At 45.4% G+C, this 19,774-nt stretch overlaps 1 protein-coding gene and 1 long non-coding RNA gene across 3 annotated transcripts in view; both read left to right on the top strand.

Moving 5' to 3' along the window:
- Positions 1 to 16,499, top strand: part of acot7 (acyl-CoA thioesterase 7) — a 41,101-nt gene extending 24,602 nt beyond the window's left edge. For both annotated transcript variants that reach the window (XM_052059282.1, XM_052059281.1), the window contains 3 exons: positions 4,187 to 4,303; positions 7,306 to 7,490; positions 16,124 to 16,499. In XM_052059282.1, the coding sequence (XP_051915242.1) occupies positions 4,187 to 4,303; positions 7,306 to 7,490; positions 16,124 to 16,222 (401 nt within the window). In that variant the 3' untranslated portion in view covers positions 16,223 to 16,499. The remainder of the gene's footprint in view (positions 1 to 4,186; positions 4,304 to 7,305; positions 7,491 to 16,123) is intronic.
- LOC127596621 (uncharacterized) lies at positions 8,362 to 12,085 on the top strand. The gene is made up of 2 exons (XR_007961512.1): positions 8,362 to 9,824; positions 10,490 to 12,085. It is a non-coding gene; the product is annotated as an uncharacterized LOC127596621 (long non-coding RNA).
- Positions 16,500 to 19,774: the final 3,275 nt, after the last annotated feature.

Genomic DNA, 19,774 nt, shown 5'->3' with positions numbered 1-19,774 from the left:
TTGCTTAAGACAAGCACAGGACGCACAGGCAGACACAATGAACTCAGTACTGGTTTATTGTCAGGGCAGACGGACAGTTCAAGGAGGGCAGGAACCAAAAGAAGTCAGAGAAACCAAATCCAGGCGTACTGAAGGTCTGGGCGCGACTGCTAGGCAACAGAGAGTATGGCAGGGAAGGTAGCTGGCAACGGGTGCCTCTTCAAATTTGCAATATGTAGCGTCATGATGTATGTTGCTCGTGGTAAACTCATTTTATAGGCCTCTCCGATTCACTTGAGTGTTGTACATGCAGTACCAAACAGCCGGTTAGAGGACACCTAGAATCCCAATCGCGCTTCCTTCTTAAGTATGACGGTCGGAATCATTAACTTCAGCTTCCTTGTACGTGTTCTGCCTCAACCAAAATAAGTGGCAGAAACGTGACCGTGGCAGCCACACGCACAGCCAATTGGCGAGCCACTTATGTCACACACTTCTGCGCCGCATTTTGTCACTCTTCTGCTCTAAAATTGTTCACTTCTTCACACACTCCGCTTCTCTTTCAGACTTTTGTGCGGCACGCTGCTGCCACTGTCTACGATTGACACGCTACACATTTTGGGTCGGTCTGACCCGCTCTTCTAACATTGTGTGTCTACTGTCACAAATTCATTCGGTCGCAGAGAGCCAAATAAAAAGCTCTCTCTTTCGCTCGCTCGAAAAAGAATAGGAAAAACCGTGATGATACTCTGTGTGGATAAAAGTTTGATGTTGGAGTTAGCATCCTTCCTGAAATTGTTCCCGCAATGTTGGAAACATAGACTCGGCCATATGATGTCTTGGTTCGATGAATAATTTAGCACTTTGTCCAACCCTTGATTAATTCTTACTAATTGTTTAGGCTTATTAGTCATCCAGACCAGCGATTATCAAACTGTTTCCCGCAAGTGCAACCCTCAAAAAGTTTAGCTCTCTAAATATGACCACCATGATAAAAATTTAAAACATAGTAGCGTCGAAGGCCTGTGTTCATCCAAAAAAAGAGATGGTTTTAATTCCTAAAAAGTATGTGTTTATATTACCATGAGCCACTATTACAATGATTATGCACAGTTTGTACATAACAACGCCCCTTACACATAGGATAATAAAAATATTTACTTAAAAAAAATTGTTTCACCTAAATAAATAAAGATTGTACCTCAATAAATGTTTGAATCTAAAAGTGTTCTAACAGATCACATGCAAATGTATGGCACTTAACAGTTAAATACAATTTAACTGTACTCCAGAAATTAGAACATTATGCTGAGTCCATCCATCCATCCATCCATCATCTACCGCTTATCCGGGGCCGGGTCGCGGGGGCAACAGCTTTAGCAGGGAAGCCCAGACTTCCCTCTCCCTAGCTACTTCGTCCAGCTCTCCCCGGGGGATCCCGAGTCGTTCCCAGACAAGCTGGGTGACATAGTCTCTCCACCGTGTCCTGGGTCTTCCTCAGGGTCTCCTCCCGGTGGGGCATGACCGGAACACCTCACCGGGGAGGCGCTCAGGAGGCATCCGAATAAGATGCCCAAGCCACCTCATCTGGCTCCTCTCGATATGGAGGAGAAGCGGCTCGACTCTGAGCCCCTCCCGGATGACCGAGCTTCTCACCTTATCTCTAAGGGAGAGCCCGGACACCCTGCGGAGAAAACTCATTTCGGCCACTTGTAACCGGGATCTCGTTCTTTCGGTCACGATCCATAGCTCGTGACCATAGATGAGGGTTGGAACGTAGATCGACCGGTAGATTGAGAGCTTCGCATTATGCTGAGTGATTTTTTTTTATTATTATTGTTTTTTTGCATACCAGTAGAGGGATCTTACACGCGAGAATGAGAATCACTCATACGGACGCCGGTGTTGACCTTGAGCTAGATTGCAGGTGGGTCTTTAGGAACGACCTTCTTGGAGGAATAGAAAGTTGCCTGTAAAGATCTACGATGTATATGCTGTATCTAGGACAGGAGTGTCAAACTCATTTTTGTCGCGGGCCACTTTGGAGTTACATCTTCCCTCGGAGGGCCGTTACGACACTAAAACCGAATAAATGTTTCATATCGTATATTTCGTCAAATCGTTTAATTACTTGCACACAACAAATTGCTCGATTGCCAGTTTGTTCAATTTGTTGTTTGTTCAATTATTGTTCAAGTGAGTGTGAACAGGGAAGCAAAAATCTCAACGTTATTGCACATGACATTTCGACAGTTCGGTACAGATTTTAGCAATGATCATTGAAGTTGACAATGATTTGCTTTCGCGGGCCACATAAGATGATGTGGCGGGCCGGATATGGCCCCCGGGCCTTGAGTTTTACACATGTGATCTAGGACTCTGCAGTTTTTTTTTTTTTTCAGCAATTGTGATAGGGATGAGCTGGGCCACAAAGTCATTCATGTTGTAGAATGTCAGGGTCGCCCTGATATTTAAAGGGCATCCGACAGAGCTTGATGAGCACAGAGGAGATGACTGGACTTTAACAAATGACATCAGATTTGGGAATGAAAATGTTTTTGACAGCACGGGAAATGGGAAGTCACGGGTGGCACAAGTGAACGAGGCAGAATCAGGAAGATACACTGTTCTTCACTGTTTTTATCATGGTGGTCGTCTTATTCACAAAATAGCGGTTGGCTTTTCATAGATTTATGAGGAACAAGACGTCGAGGAAGCAAGTGAACAGACTGCCTTTGACGTGAATGCGGCAGGCGGCACATTCTTCTTTCGATGTACTCCCACACATCAGGCTCCCAACACCGTGCAGATGGTCAGCGCCAAAAAGCCATCCCAAGCAGACTTATTGATTTTGTGTTGCGAGAGGGACTCTGGGGGAATGAATCTGGCAACTACATTTTATTAGGAGAAATTGCAGTGCGTTCCGAAACGGCATGTGGATGTTGATAGATGTCACTGAGACAAAATGCAGAGGAAATCCAATGAAAATGCTCACGCTCCTGAACGCCTCTTGGCTGTGGGTGGGGCATGTTCCTTCCAAAAAGGTAATATGTTGCCTCTCCTTAGATTCTGATTCGAAGGGATGGCCACCTGTTCATTTCTTTACTCAAACAAAAGCAAAGCACGGCTTGTAAAAATAAAGCAAGCAACGATGAATGGCATTTGTTGCATGCGCTAACTGCAGGTGCCAATCACTCGTGCCGTTATCATGATTGACATGTCCATGTCCATGTCCATTTTCCGATCCACTTTATCCTCACAAAGGGTTGCTGGAGCAAATCCCAGCTGTCTGCGGGCAGTAGGCGGGGGACACCCTGAACCGGTTGTCAGCCAATCAATCGCAGGGCACACAGAAACGAACAACCATTCGCACTCACACTCACAGCTCGGGACAATTCGGAGTGTTCGATCAGCCTGCCATGCATGTTTATGGAATGTGGGAGGAAACCGGAGCACCCGGAGAAAACCCACGCAGGCCCGGCGGAGACAACATGCAAACTCCACACAGGGAGGCCATAGCCGGGATCGAAACCACGACCTCTGCCCCGGTTTTCCTTCATTTCAAAATGTCACTGACAAATCATAAAGCAAGCCGTCAATTCAACGGGCACGTCTACATTTATGCTCTTTTATAATCTGCAGCTTTCGTTGCACTCCCACTATTTCTTTCTCTCTTTAAAAATTAATCAACTTTTAATGTGAAATCTGGCAAAGTGCCCGGTAAGCTTTCTGAATTATTTGACGTGGTCTTCAAAGTGAAAAATCACCCAAAATAATATATTGCCCTGTTTTCAACCTACCAAATATGCTAGCACACTCACATCACAGCAAGAAGGTCTCAGTTTCATCCAACCCAATAAAATGAAACACTTTTCAATACTTTCTATCTTCTTCCTGTGCTTGTTGTGGGTTTTATGCGGGTATTCTAGCATCCTCCTACCCACCGAAAACATGTACGTATCCAAAGTTCATTAAACGCTCTAAACTGTTTAATTTCAAGTGCAGTTTCGTTAGAACTGTGTCCAGCAAAGTTAACCTATCCAGAGATACCTCGAAATTCCAGAACTTCTTGACGTTGTTCAATTCATGGTACCGCGCACTAGTGACTTTTTCGGCCTTCCGATGGGAAAGCGAACGCATCTACTGATTCTCTGTGTAGAGATCTAGCATGTGACTGAAGTATGCCTGTTTGTGTGTCGACGAACAGGCGTCACCATGAAGCTGATGGATGAGGTTGCCGGCATTGTGGCAGCACGCCACTGCAACACCAACATTGTCACCGCCTCTGTGGACGCCATCAATTTTCATCGCAAGATTAAGAAAGGTTGTTATCATGATGATACTTTACTCTTGATGCCCGTGAATGATGCTCCGTATTGCCATAAAAGGCATTCAGAACTTCTCCAAAATTGGATCAGACCTGCACTTTGGTTTTGGTCCATCGTCAGAGCATTTCGTGTCGGACAAAAACGTTTTCTTTTTTTGTTCGTTTTTCTCATTATCATTGGCTACTAAAAGAAAAACTGGCAGCTGCATATATTTTTTTTAACATATTATCAGTTTGAATTGCATAAATCTTTTCTCAAATCCTCTAGTTTGACCAAAGCGATTTTTAAACCACAAATGAAATTTCAGTGTGACCTTTTTGACACCACTTAACCCCAATATTGGTCTCATCAACGCAATACGTTTTGAAATAATGGGGCAAAATTTCAACCTTGCTTTTAAATTTTTGCAAAAGCACATTTGAAATTTCCCAAGCGCATGGTGGGAAATGTGTGATGGTCAGACAAAACAATGCTTGAAAATTCTTATGTCTATACCTGATCCAGACCCATGCATCAGTTTTATTTCGCTCATTTTAAAAATGATCCATCTTCTAAAAAATGCTTGATGCTCACTCCTAAAGCCCAATCAAAAAGAGAATACTTTATCTACTAAAGTATGCAAACGATAGGATTCTACATCTAAATGTGACATCCAAAAGAATGTTTGCAGCACAGAAAAAGACACGTTCATTTTCCTTCTATTCTAGTTTATTATTTGAGCTTCAAAATAGAACGCAAACTGCAGGAATAATGCCTTCCTTCCACGTTTCCGTGGCAACCCACAGTATTAGCACACTTTGAGCACATTAAAAGGAGTAAAGAAACAACCCCCGCTGGCAAAAATGGAAGAAAACTTTTTTAAATGAAAGGACGTGTAGTTTGCTCCTTCTTATGATCACCAGATGTACAATCATATATTTAATTAAACTCCAAAAATGGGATCGTACATTTAATTAACATTTTTTAAAAATGTGTGGTCTTTGACAGGGTAGTTATTGAATTTCTTGTGCCTGTCTTTGTGTCGTAGAAGTTGAACATGATGTTTATTATACAATAATGGAAGTCCTTTGCAAGATTGCATGATTTGAAACCTCTACTTGATATGTTTCATAGCAGCTCTTTAAGACCTAGATAAAATTATCCATCCATCCATTTTCCGAACCGCTTAATCCTCACCAGGGTCGCGGGGGTGCTGGAGCCTATCCCAGCCATCTTCAGGCAGTAGGCGGGGGACACCCTGAATCAGTTGCCAGCCAATCGCAGGGCACACAGAGACGAACAACCATCCACGCTCACACTCACACCTAGGGACAATTTAGAGTGTTCAATCAGCGTGCCACGCATGTCTTTGGAATGTGGGAGGAAACCGGAGCACCCGGAGAAAACCCACGCAGACCCGAGGAGAACATGCAAACTCCACACAGGGAGGCCGGAGCTGGAAGCGAACCCGGTACCTCTGCACTGTGAAGCCAACGTGCTAACCACTGGGCTACCGGGCCGCCCTAGATAAAATTAATTTTTTTTAATTTAATTTGACAAGCAATGTTTTACCAGAATTTACTTCATATTTGTCAAATGTTGAATCACATGCAGGCATGGCGGCAGGATTTTTTTTTCTGTCCTGGGGCTAAAGGGGTACTTGTCTAATAAGTATGTGTGTCCGGGGGTGGGGGGTAGAGGGGGGGGGGGGTTTCATGACTTTACTTATTCAAGATTTTCTCTCATTTTTTTTAATTCATTCATTCATTCATTCATTCATTCATCTTCCTAACCGCTTGATCCTCACTAGGGTCGCGGGGGGTGCTGGAGCCTATCCCAGCTGTCTCTGGGCAGTAGGCGGGGGACACCCTGAATCGGTTGCCAGCCAATCGCAGGGCACACAGAGACGAACAACCATTCGCACCACACTCACACCTAGGGACAATTTAGAGTGTTCAATCAGCCTGCCATGCATATTTTTGGAATGTGGGAGGAAACCGGAGCACCCGGAGAAAACCCACGGAGGCCCGGGGAGAACATGCAAACTCCACACAGAGAGGCCGGAGCTGGAATCGAACCCGGTACCTCTGCGCTGTGAAGCCCACGTGCTAACCACTGGACTACCGGGCCACCCTCATATTTTTTTTTAAAAATTAAAGTAAAATACACACTATTTGTGCACAGTATAAGGCAAATATAATATACGGTATGAATTTGACAGAGATTTGGACCCCTACTGTCCAATTGCGTTCATTTATTACATCTTTTTTCCACCTTTCTAGTGTGCTGCTCAGTGTGACAGAACTATTTAAATTTTATGCCCGCATCACCTCGCTGATTTACCCATTCTTATTGGCTAACGCTTATTGAACACTATTTTGAAGCTGCAGCTGGTGCTCCTTCAGGAGTTGGACCGCGTTCATTTTTCCAATAGCCCACTTCTTCTTTACCCTCCTGCAACCCTGAGAGATCTTTTTGGGGGGGAAATTTAGTTGGTTTATTTATTTATATTTAAACTACAAAGCGATGCAATGCTTCGATGGACTGCAAGCTAACAAACACCAACCTAAGGCACGTTTAAAAATTCACTCTGACATCCGTATACTACGCTGAGAGTGAGTGTATTCGGAGAGAGTGCGCTCCGCTCTCATTAATTTCCAAATGCTGCCAGCAAGGCCCGAGTTGTAGCGCTACTCCCTAGTGCCATTCTTGGTTCACTCTGAACGACAAGTTTAAGTGATTCTCTCAGTCTCCGAACAGTCGTTGGGAACCAATGTGCGTGCAGTAAATACTTCCGAACTTGCAGCCTAATCCCCCCTCGCCACCCCGTCTTGCACAAACACACGTAGGTTGCCTCAGAGCCAAGGCTATGCTAGCTGGCTGGCGCGGAGTCCGTGGCGGCGGCTAGCCCTCGGCCCCGGCGTAGCGCTGTGCATGATCACATTATTCAACCTGCAGTCTGTCACTGTACGTAAAACACAAACATGACATTTTCCTTTTTCCATCTTCCTCTGTCAAGGCTGTGTGGTGACTGTGACGGGCCGTCTCACGTTCATCAGCAACAAGTCCATGGAAATAGAAGTGGTGGTCGATGCCTGCTCGCTGGTTGACACGGAGAAAGTTAGCTATCGCGCAGTTTCTGCCTTCTTCACTTTCATCTCGCTGGACAAGTATGGCAAAGCTCAGCCCGTCCCTCCTCTTAAGGTTGGTACCATCTTGCGGACTCTTCAGTATGACGCTGAAATGTTTCCCGCCCTGTTGTGACATATCACGTTTTTCACCCATGTCTGGATCCAAGGGAACAAAATATCTTCAAATCTTGAAAATGAGCAACAATTTACAACCGCAGTGTGTGAACTTGTGGAATAGATGTACAGATGGAACATCTACTATTTAATTCATTGTCATTTTTTGGGGGGACCAATTTACTAATGGTCCATTAAAACGATAAGATTTTTTCTGAGGAATAATCCTGCATTATGAAGAACTTTAATGTGGACGTTTTCGAATGTCTGCGAGCACTCGACATTCACTATGTTGAGCGAGATTGAGGAGTTTGAAACAGAATTCCTTTTCTACCCAAATTTGAACCGGCTCATTGGGCTTCTCTGGAAAGTCACACATAACTCAAACATGACATTCAGCCACTAACACAAATATGGGAATGCAAATTAATATGTATTCATAATTTGATGTTAGGGCGGCCCGGTAGTACAGTGGTTAGCACGTCGGCTTCACAGTGCAGAGGTACCGGGTTCGATTCCAGCTCCGGCCTCCCTGTGTGGAGTTTGCATGTTATCCCCGGGCCTGCGTGGGTTTTCTCCGGGTGTTCCGGTTTCCTCCCACATTCCAAAAAAAACATGCGTGGCAGACTGATTGAACACTAAATTGTCCCCAGGTGTGAGTGTGAGTGCGAATGGTTGTTCGTTTCTGTGTGCCCTGCGATTGGCTGGCAACCGATTCAGGGTGTCCCCCGCCTACTGCCCGGAGACGGCTGGGATAGGCTCCAGCACCCCCCGCGACCCTAGTGAGGATCAAGCGGTTAGGAAGATGAATGAATGAATGAATGAATTTGATGTTAAACCAGAAATTAATTTCCCATTAAAAATAAAATTTGTTCCAAGAGCTTCCACATGCTGGTATATGAAGCATATTTCAGCACTGTATACAGGTACACATACATAATGATTAAGTTGATTTTTTTTTCAGGATTATTTGAATCGGGTTTGAATTTATAATTAATGAACCGTTTGTGTTATAGGGGAACCCCCCGCCCCCTGAAATCTTAAGATATGCGTCCATATAAAAAATGACTTATGACGAAACAAGCATTTAAGAAGCTCGAAGTAGAGACTAACGAGCCATCGGACTGAGATTTGTTACGTGGGAGAAGTTGGTGGTGGTACTTTAAGGATTAATATGTGGTGATCATGATCACCTGCCCACAATAGTGAGTCAGCGCCTGTACAGTGATTCGTTTCATTTAAGCTCCGTCTGATTAAATGCATCGCCTTCTGTTGCGGTATTGTCGTGAGGATGGTTGATTACCGATGCCCTAAAAGATCCCTGAGCATATGCAAAATATTTGGCTGATTTAGCACTTCCTACCTGCATACAAACTTTGCGTCCTTACCTCCGGAGTGCAATGCTGTTGGAGCTGGCTGTGCAGCACACGCCCTCATCCGTATTCTGTTCATATGCAAACACACTAGCATGTCTTTTAATGAAGTGACTCGACTGTTTTCATGCAGCATTCAACTGCGCGGATACTCTGTGTACCGTAGATGGCGCCCTTTAAAACCTTATGCAGCTACTCAGTTGAATGTTTTTGGGCTAAAAAACTGGCTGTAGAGACGTAACTAGGCAACTTTTAATTTGTGGGGGGAAAAAAAATACTCAATGATTGTGTCACGGGACAATGAAGAATCAAGTTTAAAAAACAATGAATTGTTGTGACACACTAACTTAAATATGATGGCCTCTTAATTAGCCCCTCGTGGCTGAGGCCAGAGGGCAGCCAATTTACATTGTCGCTGATACTGACAACTTCTGTTCGGCTTTCAATGAAAACACTGTTAGCAGTACGTGTTTTGTGCTAGGATGACTGTATGGAGTAATGAGGTCCTCTCAAGGACCAAATGTCACTGTTTTCTTCGACTCTTCAGAGTACCGTATTTTCCGCACTATAAGGCGCTTCGGAAGATGGACCCTATAAGTTTTCATATATAGGATGCACCGCATTATAAGTAGCGTAGAATAGAAGCTACAATAGTGGCTGAGGTTGCATTATGCGTCCACTAGGGGAATACTGCTCAGGGGAATACTGTACAATACGATACCGTTTTATTTACAGGTGTATTGGGCTTTCACAACCGCTGCAGCTGTAACAACGAACTTTACAGAACATTTAAAATACTATGTCCAACAAAGCTGAATATTGATCCATATATAAGGCAATCGGATTGAAAGGCACTATGTCAAGAAAATTGAATGCTTTTTAGGTGCGCCTTACAGTGCAGAAAATACTATAAATCAGGGGTGTCCAAACTTTTTGCCAAGGGGGCCAGATTTTATGTGGTAAAATGTCGGGGGGCCGACCTTGGCTGACATTCTTTACATTGAACAACAATATTGTTCAACAAATTTTAGTAAGCCAGTCTGTTTCACATTTTTATTTTAATTTCAACAATCTTAAGAATTTCTTTTGGTTCATTTGAAACGGGTAAATCACATGCAACTGCTTATTCACTTGACTTTTTCTTAAACAGAAGTCTCCTGAGTGCAAATTGATTGATTTGAAATATAAGATGTATCACCATGACTTTTCAATAGTCACAAAACCTTTGACTTGAACAACAGGGAAATGAACAAGCAATACACATATCCACAACTACAAGGATCATTTGAAATATGACATATCAGTCAATATAAACACGGAGTGATGTCTTGTTAACTCGTGAGTGATGGCCTCTAGTGTCTAAATGCTATTACTCATTTACTGAATGCTATTACTCATTTAGCCACTAGGGAAGCAGTACTCTATGAAACATCACTCACCAGTCTACGAGACCTCAGTCAATGCAACACGTGTTCCATTGCGCCCAACCTGCGGGCCAGACGGCACTGATTTTATGACAGGGGCAGAGGGCCGGATGAAATTCGACCGCGGGCCGGACTTTGGACATGTCAGCTATAAATTAAAGTAAAATGTAAAGTCAACACTGTTACTCAAACCAACTTTGCAGATTCACTGCAATGTGTCAATCTCCTCCCCAAACACTTTCTCTCGCCCGCGTGAAGCGCATGTTGGACTTTTGATGGTGTGTAGGTCGGATACATACGACCTGGCCATTGGAAACGTATCCGATCTAGGACCCCATATGAAGGTCGGATTTGAAAAAAAAAATGGAATTGAGACATTCATAATGTCACAAAGGAATCAAAAATAGGTCACATATATGGGGCAAAATATCCAACTTGGGTTACATTTTGCCGCACAATAGTGCCAGCCGAAAACAATAAGCTTGAAAATTCTAAATTTGTCCGAATAATCCGGGGGAACAAATATATATACTGTATATATACAGTATCTCTATATATGGTGTATTTTTCTGCTCATTTTGCATTTGTCGTCCTCATTCAGTTCACAACATATGATTGATATGGTAACACATTGTTTTGACAATGTAAAAGCCAAAGATGGCGAGCTAATTTCAGGGGGAAAAAATATATTTTTTTACAGTTTACTTGAGTACATTTCAGACTGTACAAAGAACATAATGGGTTAATTGCGGTACATTAAATGTACGTGTATGTGCTGTGGTGGAAGGTGGAGGAAGGGCTTCGGATGGTGGCAGTTGGAAAACACACCTGTTTTCTTTTTTTTTTCTTTTTTTTTTTAGGGCGCTATACAGACATTTGAATTCCAATCCACCTCTGCTGCCAGTCTGCATGTTTAGAGGCCCCTGCCACTGCCACCCCCCCTCATCTCTATTTGACACAAGCTGTGTTTGCTTCACTTTTTGTGTATCTGCTTCCACGCATTCATTAGAGCCCCTTTTCCATCTCGAATGATCTGCTCCTGCCTTTTGTTTTAATCGCACGCAAGCTTAGCCAGAATAGCCCTTGCTGTAATGTGCCTCTACGTCTCCATTCCATGAAAAGAAACGCAAAACAACAAAAATGAGCTCTCCTGATGATGTGAATAATTCATCCTCGGCTCCGTAAATGGAACGTGTACGGCCGCGATTCTGTTGCTGCGTGCCAAATGAAAAGTGTACGTGTGCATTTGTTGAACGATAATGTCGGCCAAAAATACAGTCAGATAAAAAGGATTGATGTGCTAGTTTCAAAGAGAAAGCTCCAGAATGTTTGTGTGCGCGCGCGTGCGTGTGTGCTGGCACCTGTACGCGTGTGCATACGTGCATTAGCTTGACGACCGAGCGCGTTCATTTCTCTGCGAAACAGAAACGCATGAGGCTAATAGGCTCGCTATTTCAGTCTTCTTCTTAAACGTGGAACGGAACGAGATGGAAATGAGGGAGCACTCACATGATCCCTCTTACTGACTCCACACCTAACGACTGTCGCTCGTTGCAAAAAGAGACGCATTATCGTGAGCAGGAAATAAGATGCAACACATCAATCCAATTAACACCTGCTAGTGATGGGACTTTAATGGATGGAAACCAGACCGTCAATTTGCAGTGCAAGCTAGATGACGGTGTATGTACCGGACAGTGGAGTGACCTTGTTTTGCTTTATGTATCCCCTTATTCTCCCCCCCACCTCCCACCCCCAAAGAGAGTCTTACAACAAATTGATTAATTAGCCCCCGACGCCGGTTTCACCAATCAACACACAATTTGAAATACAGGTCGATCGTGATAGAACGTGCCAAAAAAAATTGCACTGGTGTCAAACTCAAGGTCCGGGGGCCACATCTGGCCCGCCACATCTTTTTATTTGGCCAGCAAAAGCAAATCATGTCAACTTCCATGATTCTTGCTAAAATCGGTACCAAATTTTCAAATGAAAAAAATATAAAAATATATATTTTAATAATCCTTTTTGCGATAACCTGAACAAGTATTGAACGTTAAAATGTCACATTTTTTTAAATTATCCTTTTGGCGGTAACTTGAACAAGTATTGAACGTTAAAATGTCACATTTTTAAAAATTATCCTTTTGCGGTAACTTGAACAAGTATTGAACAGTATTCAAGTATTGACTTCTGATTTTACAACTAGTAATCGATAATAATATAATGAGACAATTAAAACATTCATTTCATTTCACTCATACCGGCGCTCTGAGAGAAACCGTAAATACAAAAAGGCGCACAACCAAAATGAGTTTGTCACCTCTGGTATAAAAGGACGATTTTTATATGAAAGAGGATGTAGTGAAAAGAACAGCAAATAGATTAATTTTTTTCAGCATTGCATTCCTAATATGCAGCGGAACACACATCAAGTACACCATCTCTGTATGTACTGTAACGTCCGCCAAGAGGCGCGGCGTTGAAAAAGACGCATTGATCAGCGCTTTGCGGCTTTAATGAAACCTTGCAGCTTACATTTCCGTTTGAGTCACCGTACATGATCTTTGAATAGACACCGACGCAATCAAACGGTAAGCGCCTTCACCGATGAATATTTGATGACTTGGGGGGCCGTTTCAGCTCCAGTTGTGCTCTATAAATAGTTCAGGTGAAAGACAGATTGGGCTATTTTTGACTGCCGGTGCTTCCCCCCCCCACCAGCCTGTTCTCCCCAGCACCCCTTTCTGTCAACCAGGCTTCCTCCCCACTGAGCCCACTCTGTGTCTATTTATGGAATTGGCCATTTTCTCTCAGCAGGGTCTCAACAAATGTGTGTGTGTGTGTGTGTGCGTGCGTGCGCATGGTGGGGGATGTCATGTAAATTGCGGAAGGAGGACAGCATGGGGCCAGGGGAGACTGAGTGGGGGACTGGGGGGGGGGGGGGGGGGGCTGGTGGTATCTCCCATGAAAAAAAAGCACCATAATGTTTTTTTGGACGGCCCGGTAGCCCAGTGGTTAGCACGTCGGCTTCACAGTGCAGAGGTACCGGGTTCGATTCCAGCTCCCTGTGTGGAGTTTGCATGTTCTCCCGGGCCTGCGTGGGTTTTCTCCGGGTGCTCCGGTTTCCTCCCACATTCCAAAAACATGCGTGGCAGGCTGATTGTACACTCTAAATTGTCCCTAGGTGTGAGTGTGAGGATGCTGGATGCTGTCACTGTGCACTGCTCTCTTGGTATGTTTGAGAGGCGGGGCACACTTCCTGGCCCCTCCCCTCTCCATTCTTCCACTGCCCTCTCACGCTTCTCATCTGAATCCATCGAACTTGGATCTCCTTCGCCAGTTCTGCCCTTGCTTCCTTCTCTTCCCTTTTATCCCTTCCATTTCTTACATCACCCAGCATCGCATCTACTGCGGCTCCCTTTCTTCATGCCTCATTCTCATTTGTCTCGCTCCCGTCTAGTCTTGAGTCTCCCGTCTGCCTATTTTCCTTCGCCTTTGTTCTTCTCGCTTTCTCCTTCCTGTCCTCCAACTTTCCCTTCCTTCCTTTGAGATTGCTTTCCTCCTGCCTTCCTTAGTGGCGGCGGCTCCACTGGTGTGCCCTGACATGAAAACAAGGCCGGCTGTCATGGCAACCTGCTGTAGTACAAGTAATGCAGTGTTTATTTTTAGACGGCAAGCCTTCAACTTGATAGTCAACAGGTTCATGGCGACAAGCGAAGCAAGAGACGTTCGTGACTGCATCCCAGTGTTGATTTCCGTGCATCATAAAGATGTGGGGATGCAAGGTGTAAGATCATGTAAATGGTATTGGAGTTGTATTATGATTAAAAAACAAAACAAAACAAGGAAAAGTAGTTTGGAGTAGTCAAAAGTATCGTATTTCCGAAATGTCAATTTGATATGTGTCCAACATTTTGCCTAATAATAATAATAATCAAGTTTTACAATGTTCTTTGAGACGCAGGCATTTGGTGTATAATAACGCAACGAAACACGCAGTACTGCTTTCGGAGAGCTGGTAGTCATTAGCGGTAGAGTAATCATAGTTATTAATCTGCAGCTGCAGGGGGGGAATGGCAATTTCAAGGGAGCGCAGTGTACACTTTCTCGTGGCGCTCTCAGCAAAACCGTGTCTCTCGGTAAATTTAAAGGGATAAAGCCATCGATCATGGCTTATATATCTTATTTTTCGTCTTCTTGTTTCAAAATCACTCAATTCATTTTGCGTCGCTTGTTTTGGAAAATCAGTCTGATGGGATAACACGCATCAAGCCAAATCAATCAAGCCAACCTGCCATTTCCGGCCATGATTTTGTATTTTTTTCTTCTGCCTCCTTAGAAATCGATGGAGACGTTATGCCATTCGGGGTGAGGGGGGGGGGTTCTGATTGAAAGGCAATTTTCGAAGTGTAACCATCAGTTTCAGATGAGTGCGAAAATGGACTCTCTGCAACAGTCCAATAAAATTGTACAAAGTGCTATATTATGCTTCAACTTGACAATTTTTTTAACATTCCGAGCTTATGAGAACTTTTTTTTTTAAACCGATGGCGAGATTTGCTACCATCAATGCAAATCGTAATTTTTTGTCCCCATCTTGACAGGGCAGTAGGCATGGGACACCCTGAACCGGTTGCCAGCCAATCGCAGGGCACACAGAGACAAACAACCATCCGCACTCACACTCACACCTCGGGACAATTTCGAGTGTTCTGTTATCCTGCCACGAATGGTTTTGGAATGTGGGAGGAAACCGGATTACCCGGAGAAAACCCACGCCGGCACGGGGAGAACACGCAATCTCCACACAGGGAGGCCGGAGTAGGGATCGAACCCATGACCTTTGCCCTGTGAGGTGCCACCCCAGCCAAAGAAGTGACAAATATATTCATCAATCTAGTTGGTCACTACAACAACAACAAAAAAAAGCTTCCCCTCTTCTGGAAAGACTTTCGACAAGATGTTGGAGGTCCCCTACAGAACTTGTGTGAATCACGCAATGCCTCACCAGGTCTGTTGTAGTTCGTGTAAAACATGTTTGATTGGGTTGAGGTCAGGGTTCAGTGCGAGTTCCTCCCACTCATAACTCTTGCTTTGACGATGAGCTTGTCTTTACATTTCCGCAAAGGAAAGTCCTCTTTGTACCACCTTTGCAGCTCTGCATCACGATTTAAATGGTCATCCCATTTGAGAGTTGACCTTTGCCCCCGTCCCAAAATGCTGACATTCTGTCATATGTGCTGCCACCTTGCTCCCTCCGTAAAGTTTAAAAGTGCCATCTGCCAGCTCAGCGCTCGGTGCGCCCCTGAGTGGCAGGTACTCTTGAATGTGCCAACACCGCCCCCCCCCCTCTCACCCCCCCACCCCACACTCCCCACCGGTGTGAACAGATTGGAAAGTCTCGGTCTGAATAAGCCATGAATGCGGATATTCGCTTGCGGAGTGTATTTAAAAATAAAGAGTCGCACGCGTGCTCCCCCTGTCTGGTGAGGAAGACGAGGGGGGGGGGGGGACCGGCTGCGCTGCCAAAGTTGCCACGGGCGCTGTTGCTGTGGGTGGCCGCGCCGTTTTAAGTGGCGAGGCGGTGGAATTAAACGACGTGGGCAACCGAGTGAATTTTAAAGCCTGTTTGAGTTCAGTGAAGGTGAAAAAAGGACGTCTCAACTTTTTCAGTTTCCTGAGAGAGAGAGAGAGAGATTTGGTCAACAGCAAATGTTTAAGTTGATAGCTAATGTGCTTATATTTTGCATGGGGACAATATCTGTTCCTTATTTTGTATTTTTATTATCCAGGTTAATGACGAGGATGAGCAGAAGCGTTATGATGAAGGCCAAGCCCGTTACCTCTTCAACAAAGCCAAGAGACTTGCAGCGAAGGAGGCCAGCCAGTGACACGGCCGCAACACCACACCAAAGGAAAACAAAGTCCCTCTTCCTCATCCTCTCCTCGAATTGTAGCCTCCTGAACCTTGACCTGTTTCATGCACCAAAGCGATCATATCTATATACAGTATGCGCGTTAAATTAATGAGAGAAATATTTTAATTTTTGTGACAGACAAGTGCTTGATGAGATTAGAAGCTTTTCAAAGGACTTGATGAAGTGTACAGGGTAATAGTGCCACCAAAAAACATGAAGGAACAAATAAAAGATCCGTCTGAGCTCTCTCCTCGGGTCTATGCTCATTTGGTGATGATGATGATGATGATGATGGTGATGACATCATCGTCATGGGCATGCTTTGGCACAGAGGACACGCGTCACCCATCTTTTCACCACTGTCGTTCACAGTGAAATCATAGGGGGGAGGGGGCGGTTCAGGGGTGGCTTAGGGGTTGACTCAATTCGCATGTCTCCAACGCCTCCACACAACACCAAAGCCCCCCCCCCCCCACCCCAACCTCGCTCTCCCGCTGTACTCCCGTACCCTGCCTCACATCTTTCTCTTCTTTCCTCCTGTAAAAGCGCCATGCGCACTCTGATTCTCCATTCTGCCGCTTTGTCACTCGCATATTCCTCGCTTTTACGCTTTCTGCGCCTCGGCCAGCTTTGTACGACCAAAAATCTCAATTCAATGACATTTACAGTACAGTGTAGAGTACCTATTTACGAGCACCTTCCGAATGAAAAAGGGCTTTGGAAGACACTGATTGTGCAGTTTGATCAATTTGCCTCAAGGTCTACAGTATCACCTTTTGATTTACGGGCGCAGCAGCTCGATACGCCCAAACTGCCCTGTCCCCAGCCACTTCATCCAGCTCCTCCAAGGGGATGCCGAGGTGGGGCCAGACCAACCGGCAGACATCGTCTCTTCAGTGTGTCCTGGACCTTCCCCAGGGCCACCTGGGAGCTGTCGAGGAAGCATCCTGATCAATTGCCTGAGCCACCTCATCTTAAATTCAATGGCATTTACAGTACAGTGTAGAGTACCTACTTACGAGTACCTTTCGAATGAAAAAGGATTTGGAAGACTCTGATTGTGCAGTTTGATCAATTTCCCTCAAGGTCTACAGTATCACCTTTTGATTTACGGGTGCAGCAGCTCGATACGCCCAAACTGCCCTGTCCCCAGCCACTTCATCCAGCTCCTCCAAGGGGATGCCGAGGTGGTGCCAGACCAACCGGCAGACATTGTCTCTTCAGTGTGTCCTGGACCTTCCCCAGGGCCACCTGGGAGCTCTCGAGGAAGCATCCTGATCAATTGCCTGAGCCACCTCATCTGGCTCCCCTCAATGTGAAGGAGTAGATTTTCATTCCATGCCCCTCCTGGATGACGAAGCTTCTCACCCGATCTCTTTGAGAGAGCCCAGACGACCTACGGCGGAAGCTCATTTCGGTCGCTTGTATTCGGGATCTCGTTCTTTCGTTCACGCCCCCCAGCTAATGACCAGAGGTAAGGGGAGCAACGTAAATCTCATTCATTCATTCATTCATTCATCTTCCGAGCCGCTTGATCCTCACTAGGGTCGCGGGGGGTGCTGGAGCCTATCCCAGCTGTCTTCGGGCAGTAGGCGGGGGACACCCTGAATCGGTTGCCAGCCAATCGCAGGGCACACAGAGACGAACAACCATTCGCACTCACACTCACACTCACACCTAGGGACAATTTAGAACGTCCAATCAGCCTGCCACGCATGTTTTTGGAATGTGGGAGGAAACCGGAGCACCCGGAGAAAACCCACGCAGGCCCGGGGAGAACATGCAAACTCCACACAGGGAGGCCGGAGCTGGAATCGAACCCGGTACCTCTGCACTGTGAAGCCGACGTGCTAACCACTGGACTACCGGGCCGCCCTAACGTAAATCTCCTTCATCAATACAAATACAAACATCACTGCAAACGCTGCACCGATACGCCTGTTGATCTCCTGTTCCATTCTTCCCTCGCAGGCGAACAAGACCCCGATGTACTTGGAACTCCTCAACCCGGAAGGCCCGCACCATATTTTTCCAATTGAGGACCTTGTTCTCTCAGATTTGGAGGTGCTGATATTAATCCCGAACCACTTCACACTCGGCTGATAAGCGCCCCAGTGAAAGCTGGAGACCATGGCTTGATGAAGCCAACAGCACCACATAGTCTGCAAAAAGCATAAAATGCAATCGTAAGGTCTGAAATGAAGACCCGTGCGTTTTGTGTTATGTTGTTATCATTTTGTTATTTTGACTTCAAGCTGGCGCCGCAAGATGTACTGTATATTTTGTTCTTCTACTTCTTCCTTTCATAACTTTGCTGCTGTGAATTGAGAATTTCTCCATTGTGAGACGAATAAAGGTTTTCATTTCTTAAGGTCAGCGGCCACGTTCCTTCCACTGCTGAAAGCCTCGCACTGGCAAGGTACTGTTGATCGCCTGTTTGATCATCTTGGACTCGTGATGTCAAAATGCGAATCGCGTAACCATGACAACTATTTCAATACTATTTCTAATAGAACCAAGGACATTTTTGGGACAATTGACGTACTCAACACCTCTTGGGAGTTTGAGTCCCAGCTTGTTAGAAAGCTGAAAGTTGTTCAAAAAGTCGTCAGATTTTCATTCCATGCTACAGATGGCAAGATTTGCCGTGAGACGAAAAAGCGCACGAGAATGAAAGCTGCGTTCGAGAGAGAGAGCGAGAAAGAGAAAAGACAGCCGGCACGGAATCATCACAACAAAGCACTTCTTTTGCTCTTCCTCCTTGTGCCGGCACAAAATGATTCGTCATTCAAGGTTATTGTGTCTTTTCCCCCCCCCCCCCACCCCCCCCCCCCCCACCCCCCGAGTCCCTCCAGCGCAGCATGCGAGCTTTTCATTCCCCGCCACGAAAATAAAGTTCGGCCCGAGCTTCCGCGAGGGTTTATTTTTGGATCTATTTTTAACCCCGAGTGAGGTTGAAGAATTTTGAGGGGGGGGGAAAAAGAGGACAAAATCAATTTTAGAAACCTTAACATGATCTCTTCTTACTGAAATGCAATTATGTGCCCTGCTCTAAACCATCTCATTCGTCATCATTTTACATGTCTTTGGTGCACCTGACAATTTGGTGGCTGAAAGTAGACAAAGTTGACGACCGGATGGAAGCGGGTCTAATTTGTAGCGCCGGTGGTGTAAAGCAATTACGGTGATTTGGATCGAGGCGGAGGCCGTTTCTGAATTTCACGGATATGCGCGATAGATGTATTTGTAAATGTATTTCCATCCATCCATCCATCCATCCATCCATCCATCCATCCATCCATCTTCTACCGCTTATCCGGGGCCGGGTCGCGGGGGCAACAGCTTTAGTAGGGAAGCCCAGACTTCCCTCTCCCTAGCTACTTCTTCCAGCTCTCCCCGGGGGATCCCGAGGCGTTCCCAGGCCAGCTGGGTGACGTAGTCTCTCCAGCGTGTCCTGGGTCTTCCTCGGGGTCTCCTCCCGGTGGGACATGCCCGAAACACCTCACCAGGGAGGCGCTCAGGAGG

This window comes from Hippocampus zosterae, chromosome 2 (assembly GCF_025434085.1).
Source record: "Hippocampus zosterae strain Florida chromosome 2, ASM2543408v3, whole genome shotgun sequence".
NCBI lineage: Eukaryota > Metazoa > Chordata > Actinopteri > Syngnathiformes > Syngnathidae > Hippocampus > Hippocampus zosterae.
Note: the sequence above shows the minus strand (reverse complement) of the source record. Positions and strands in the feature narration are given on the sequence as shown.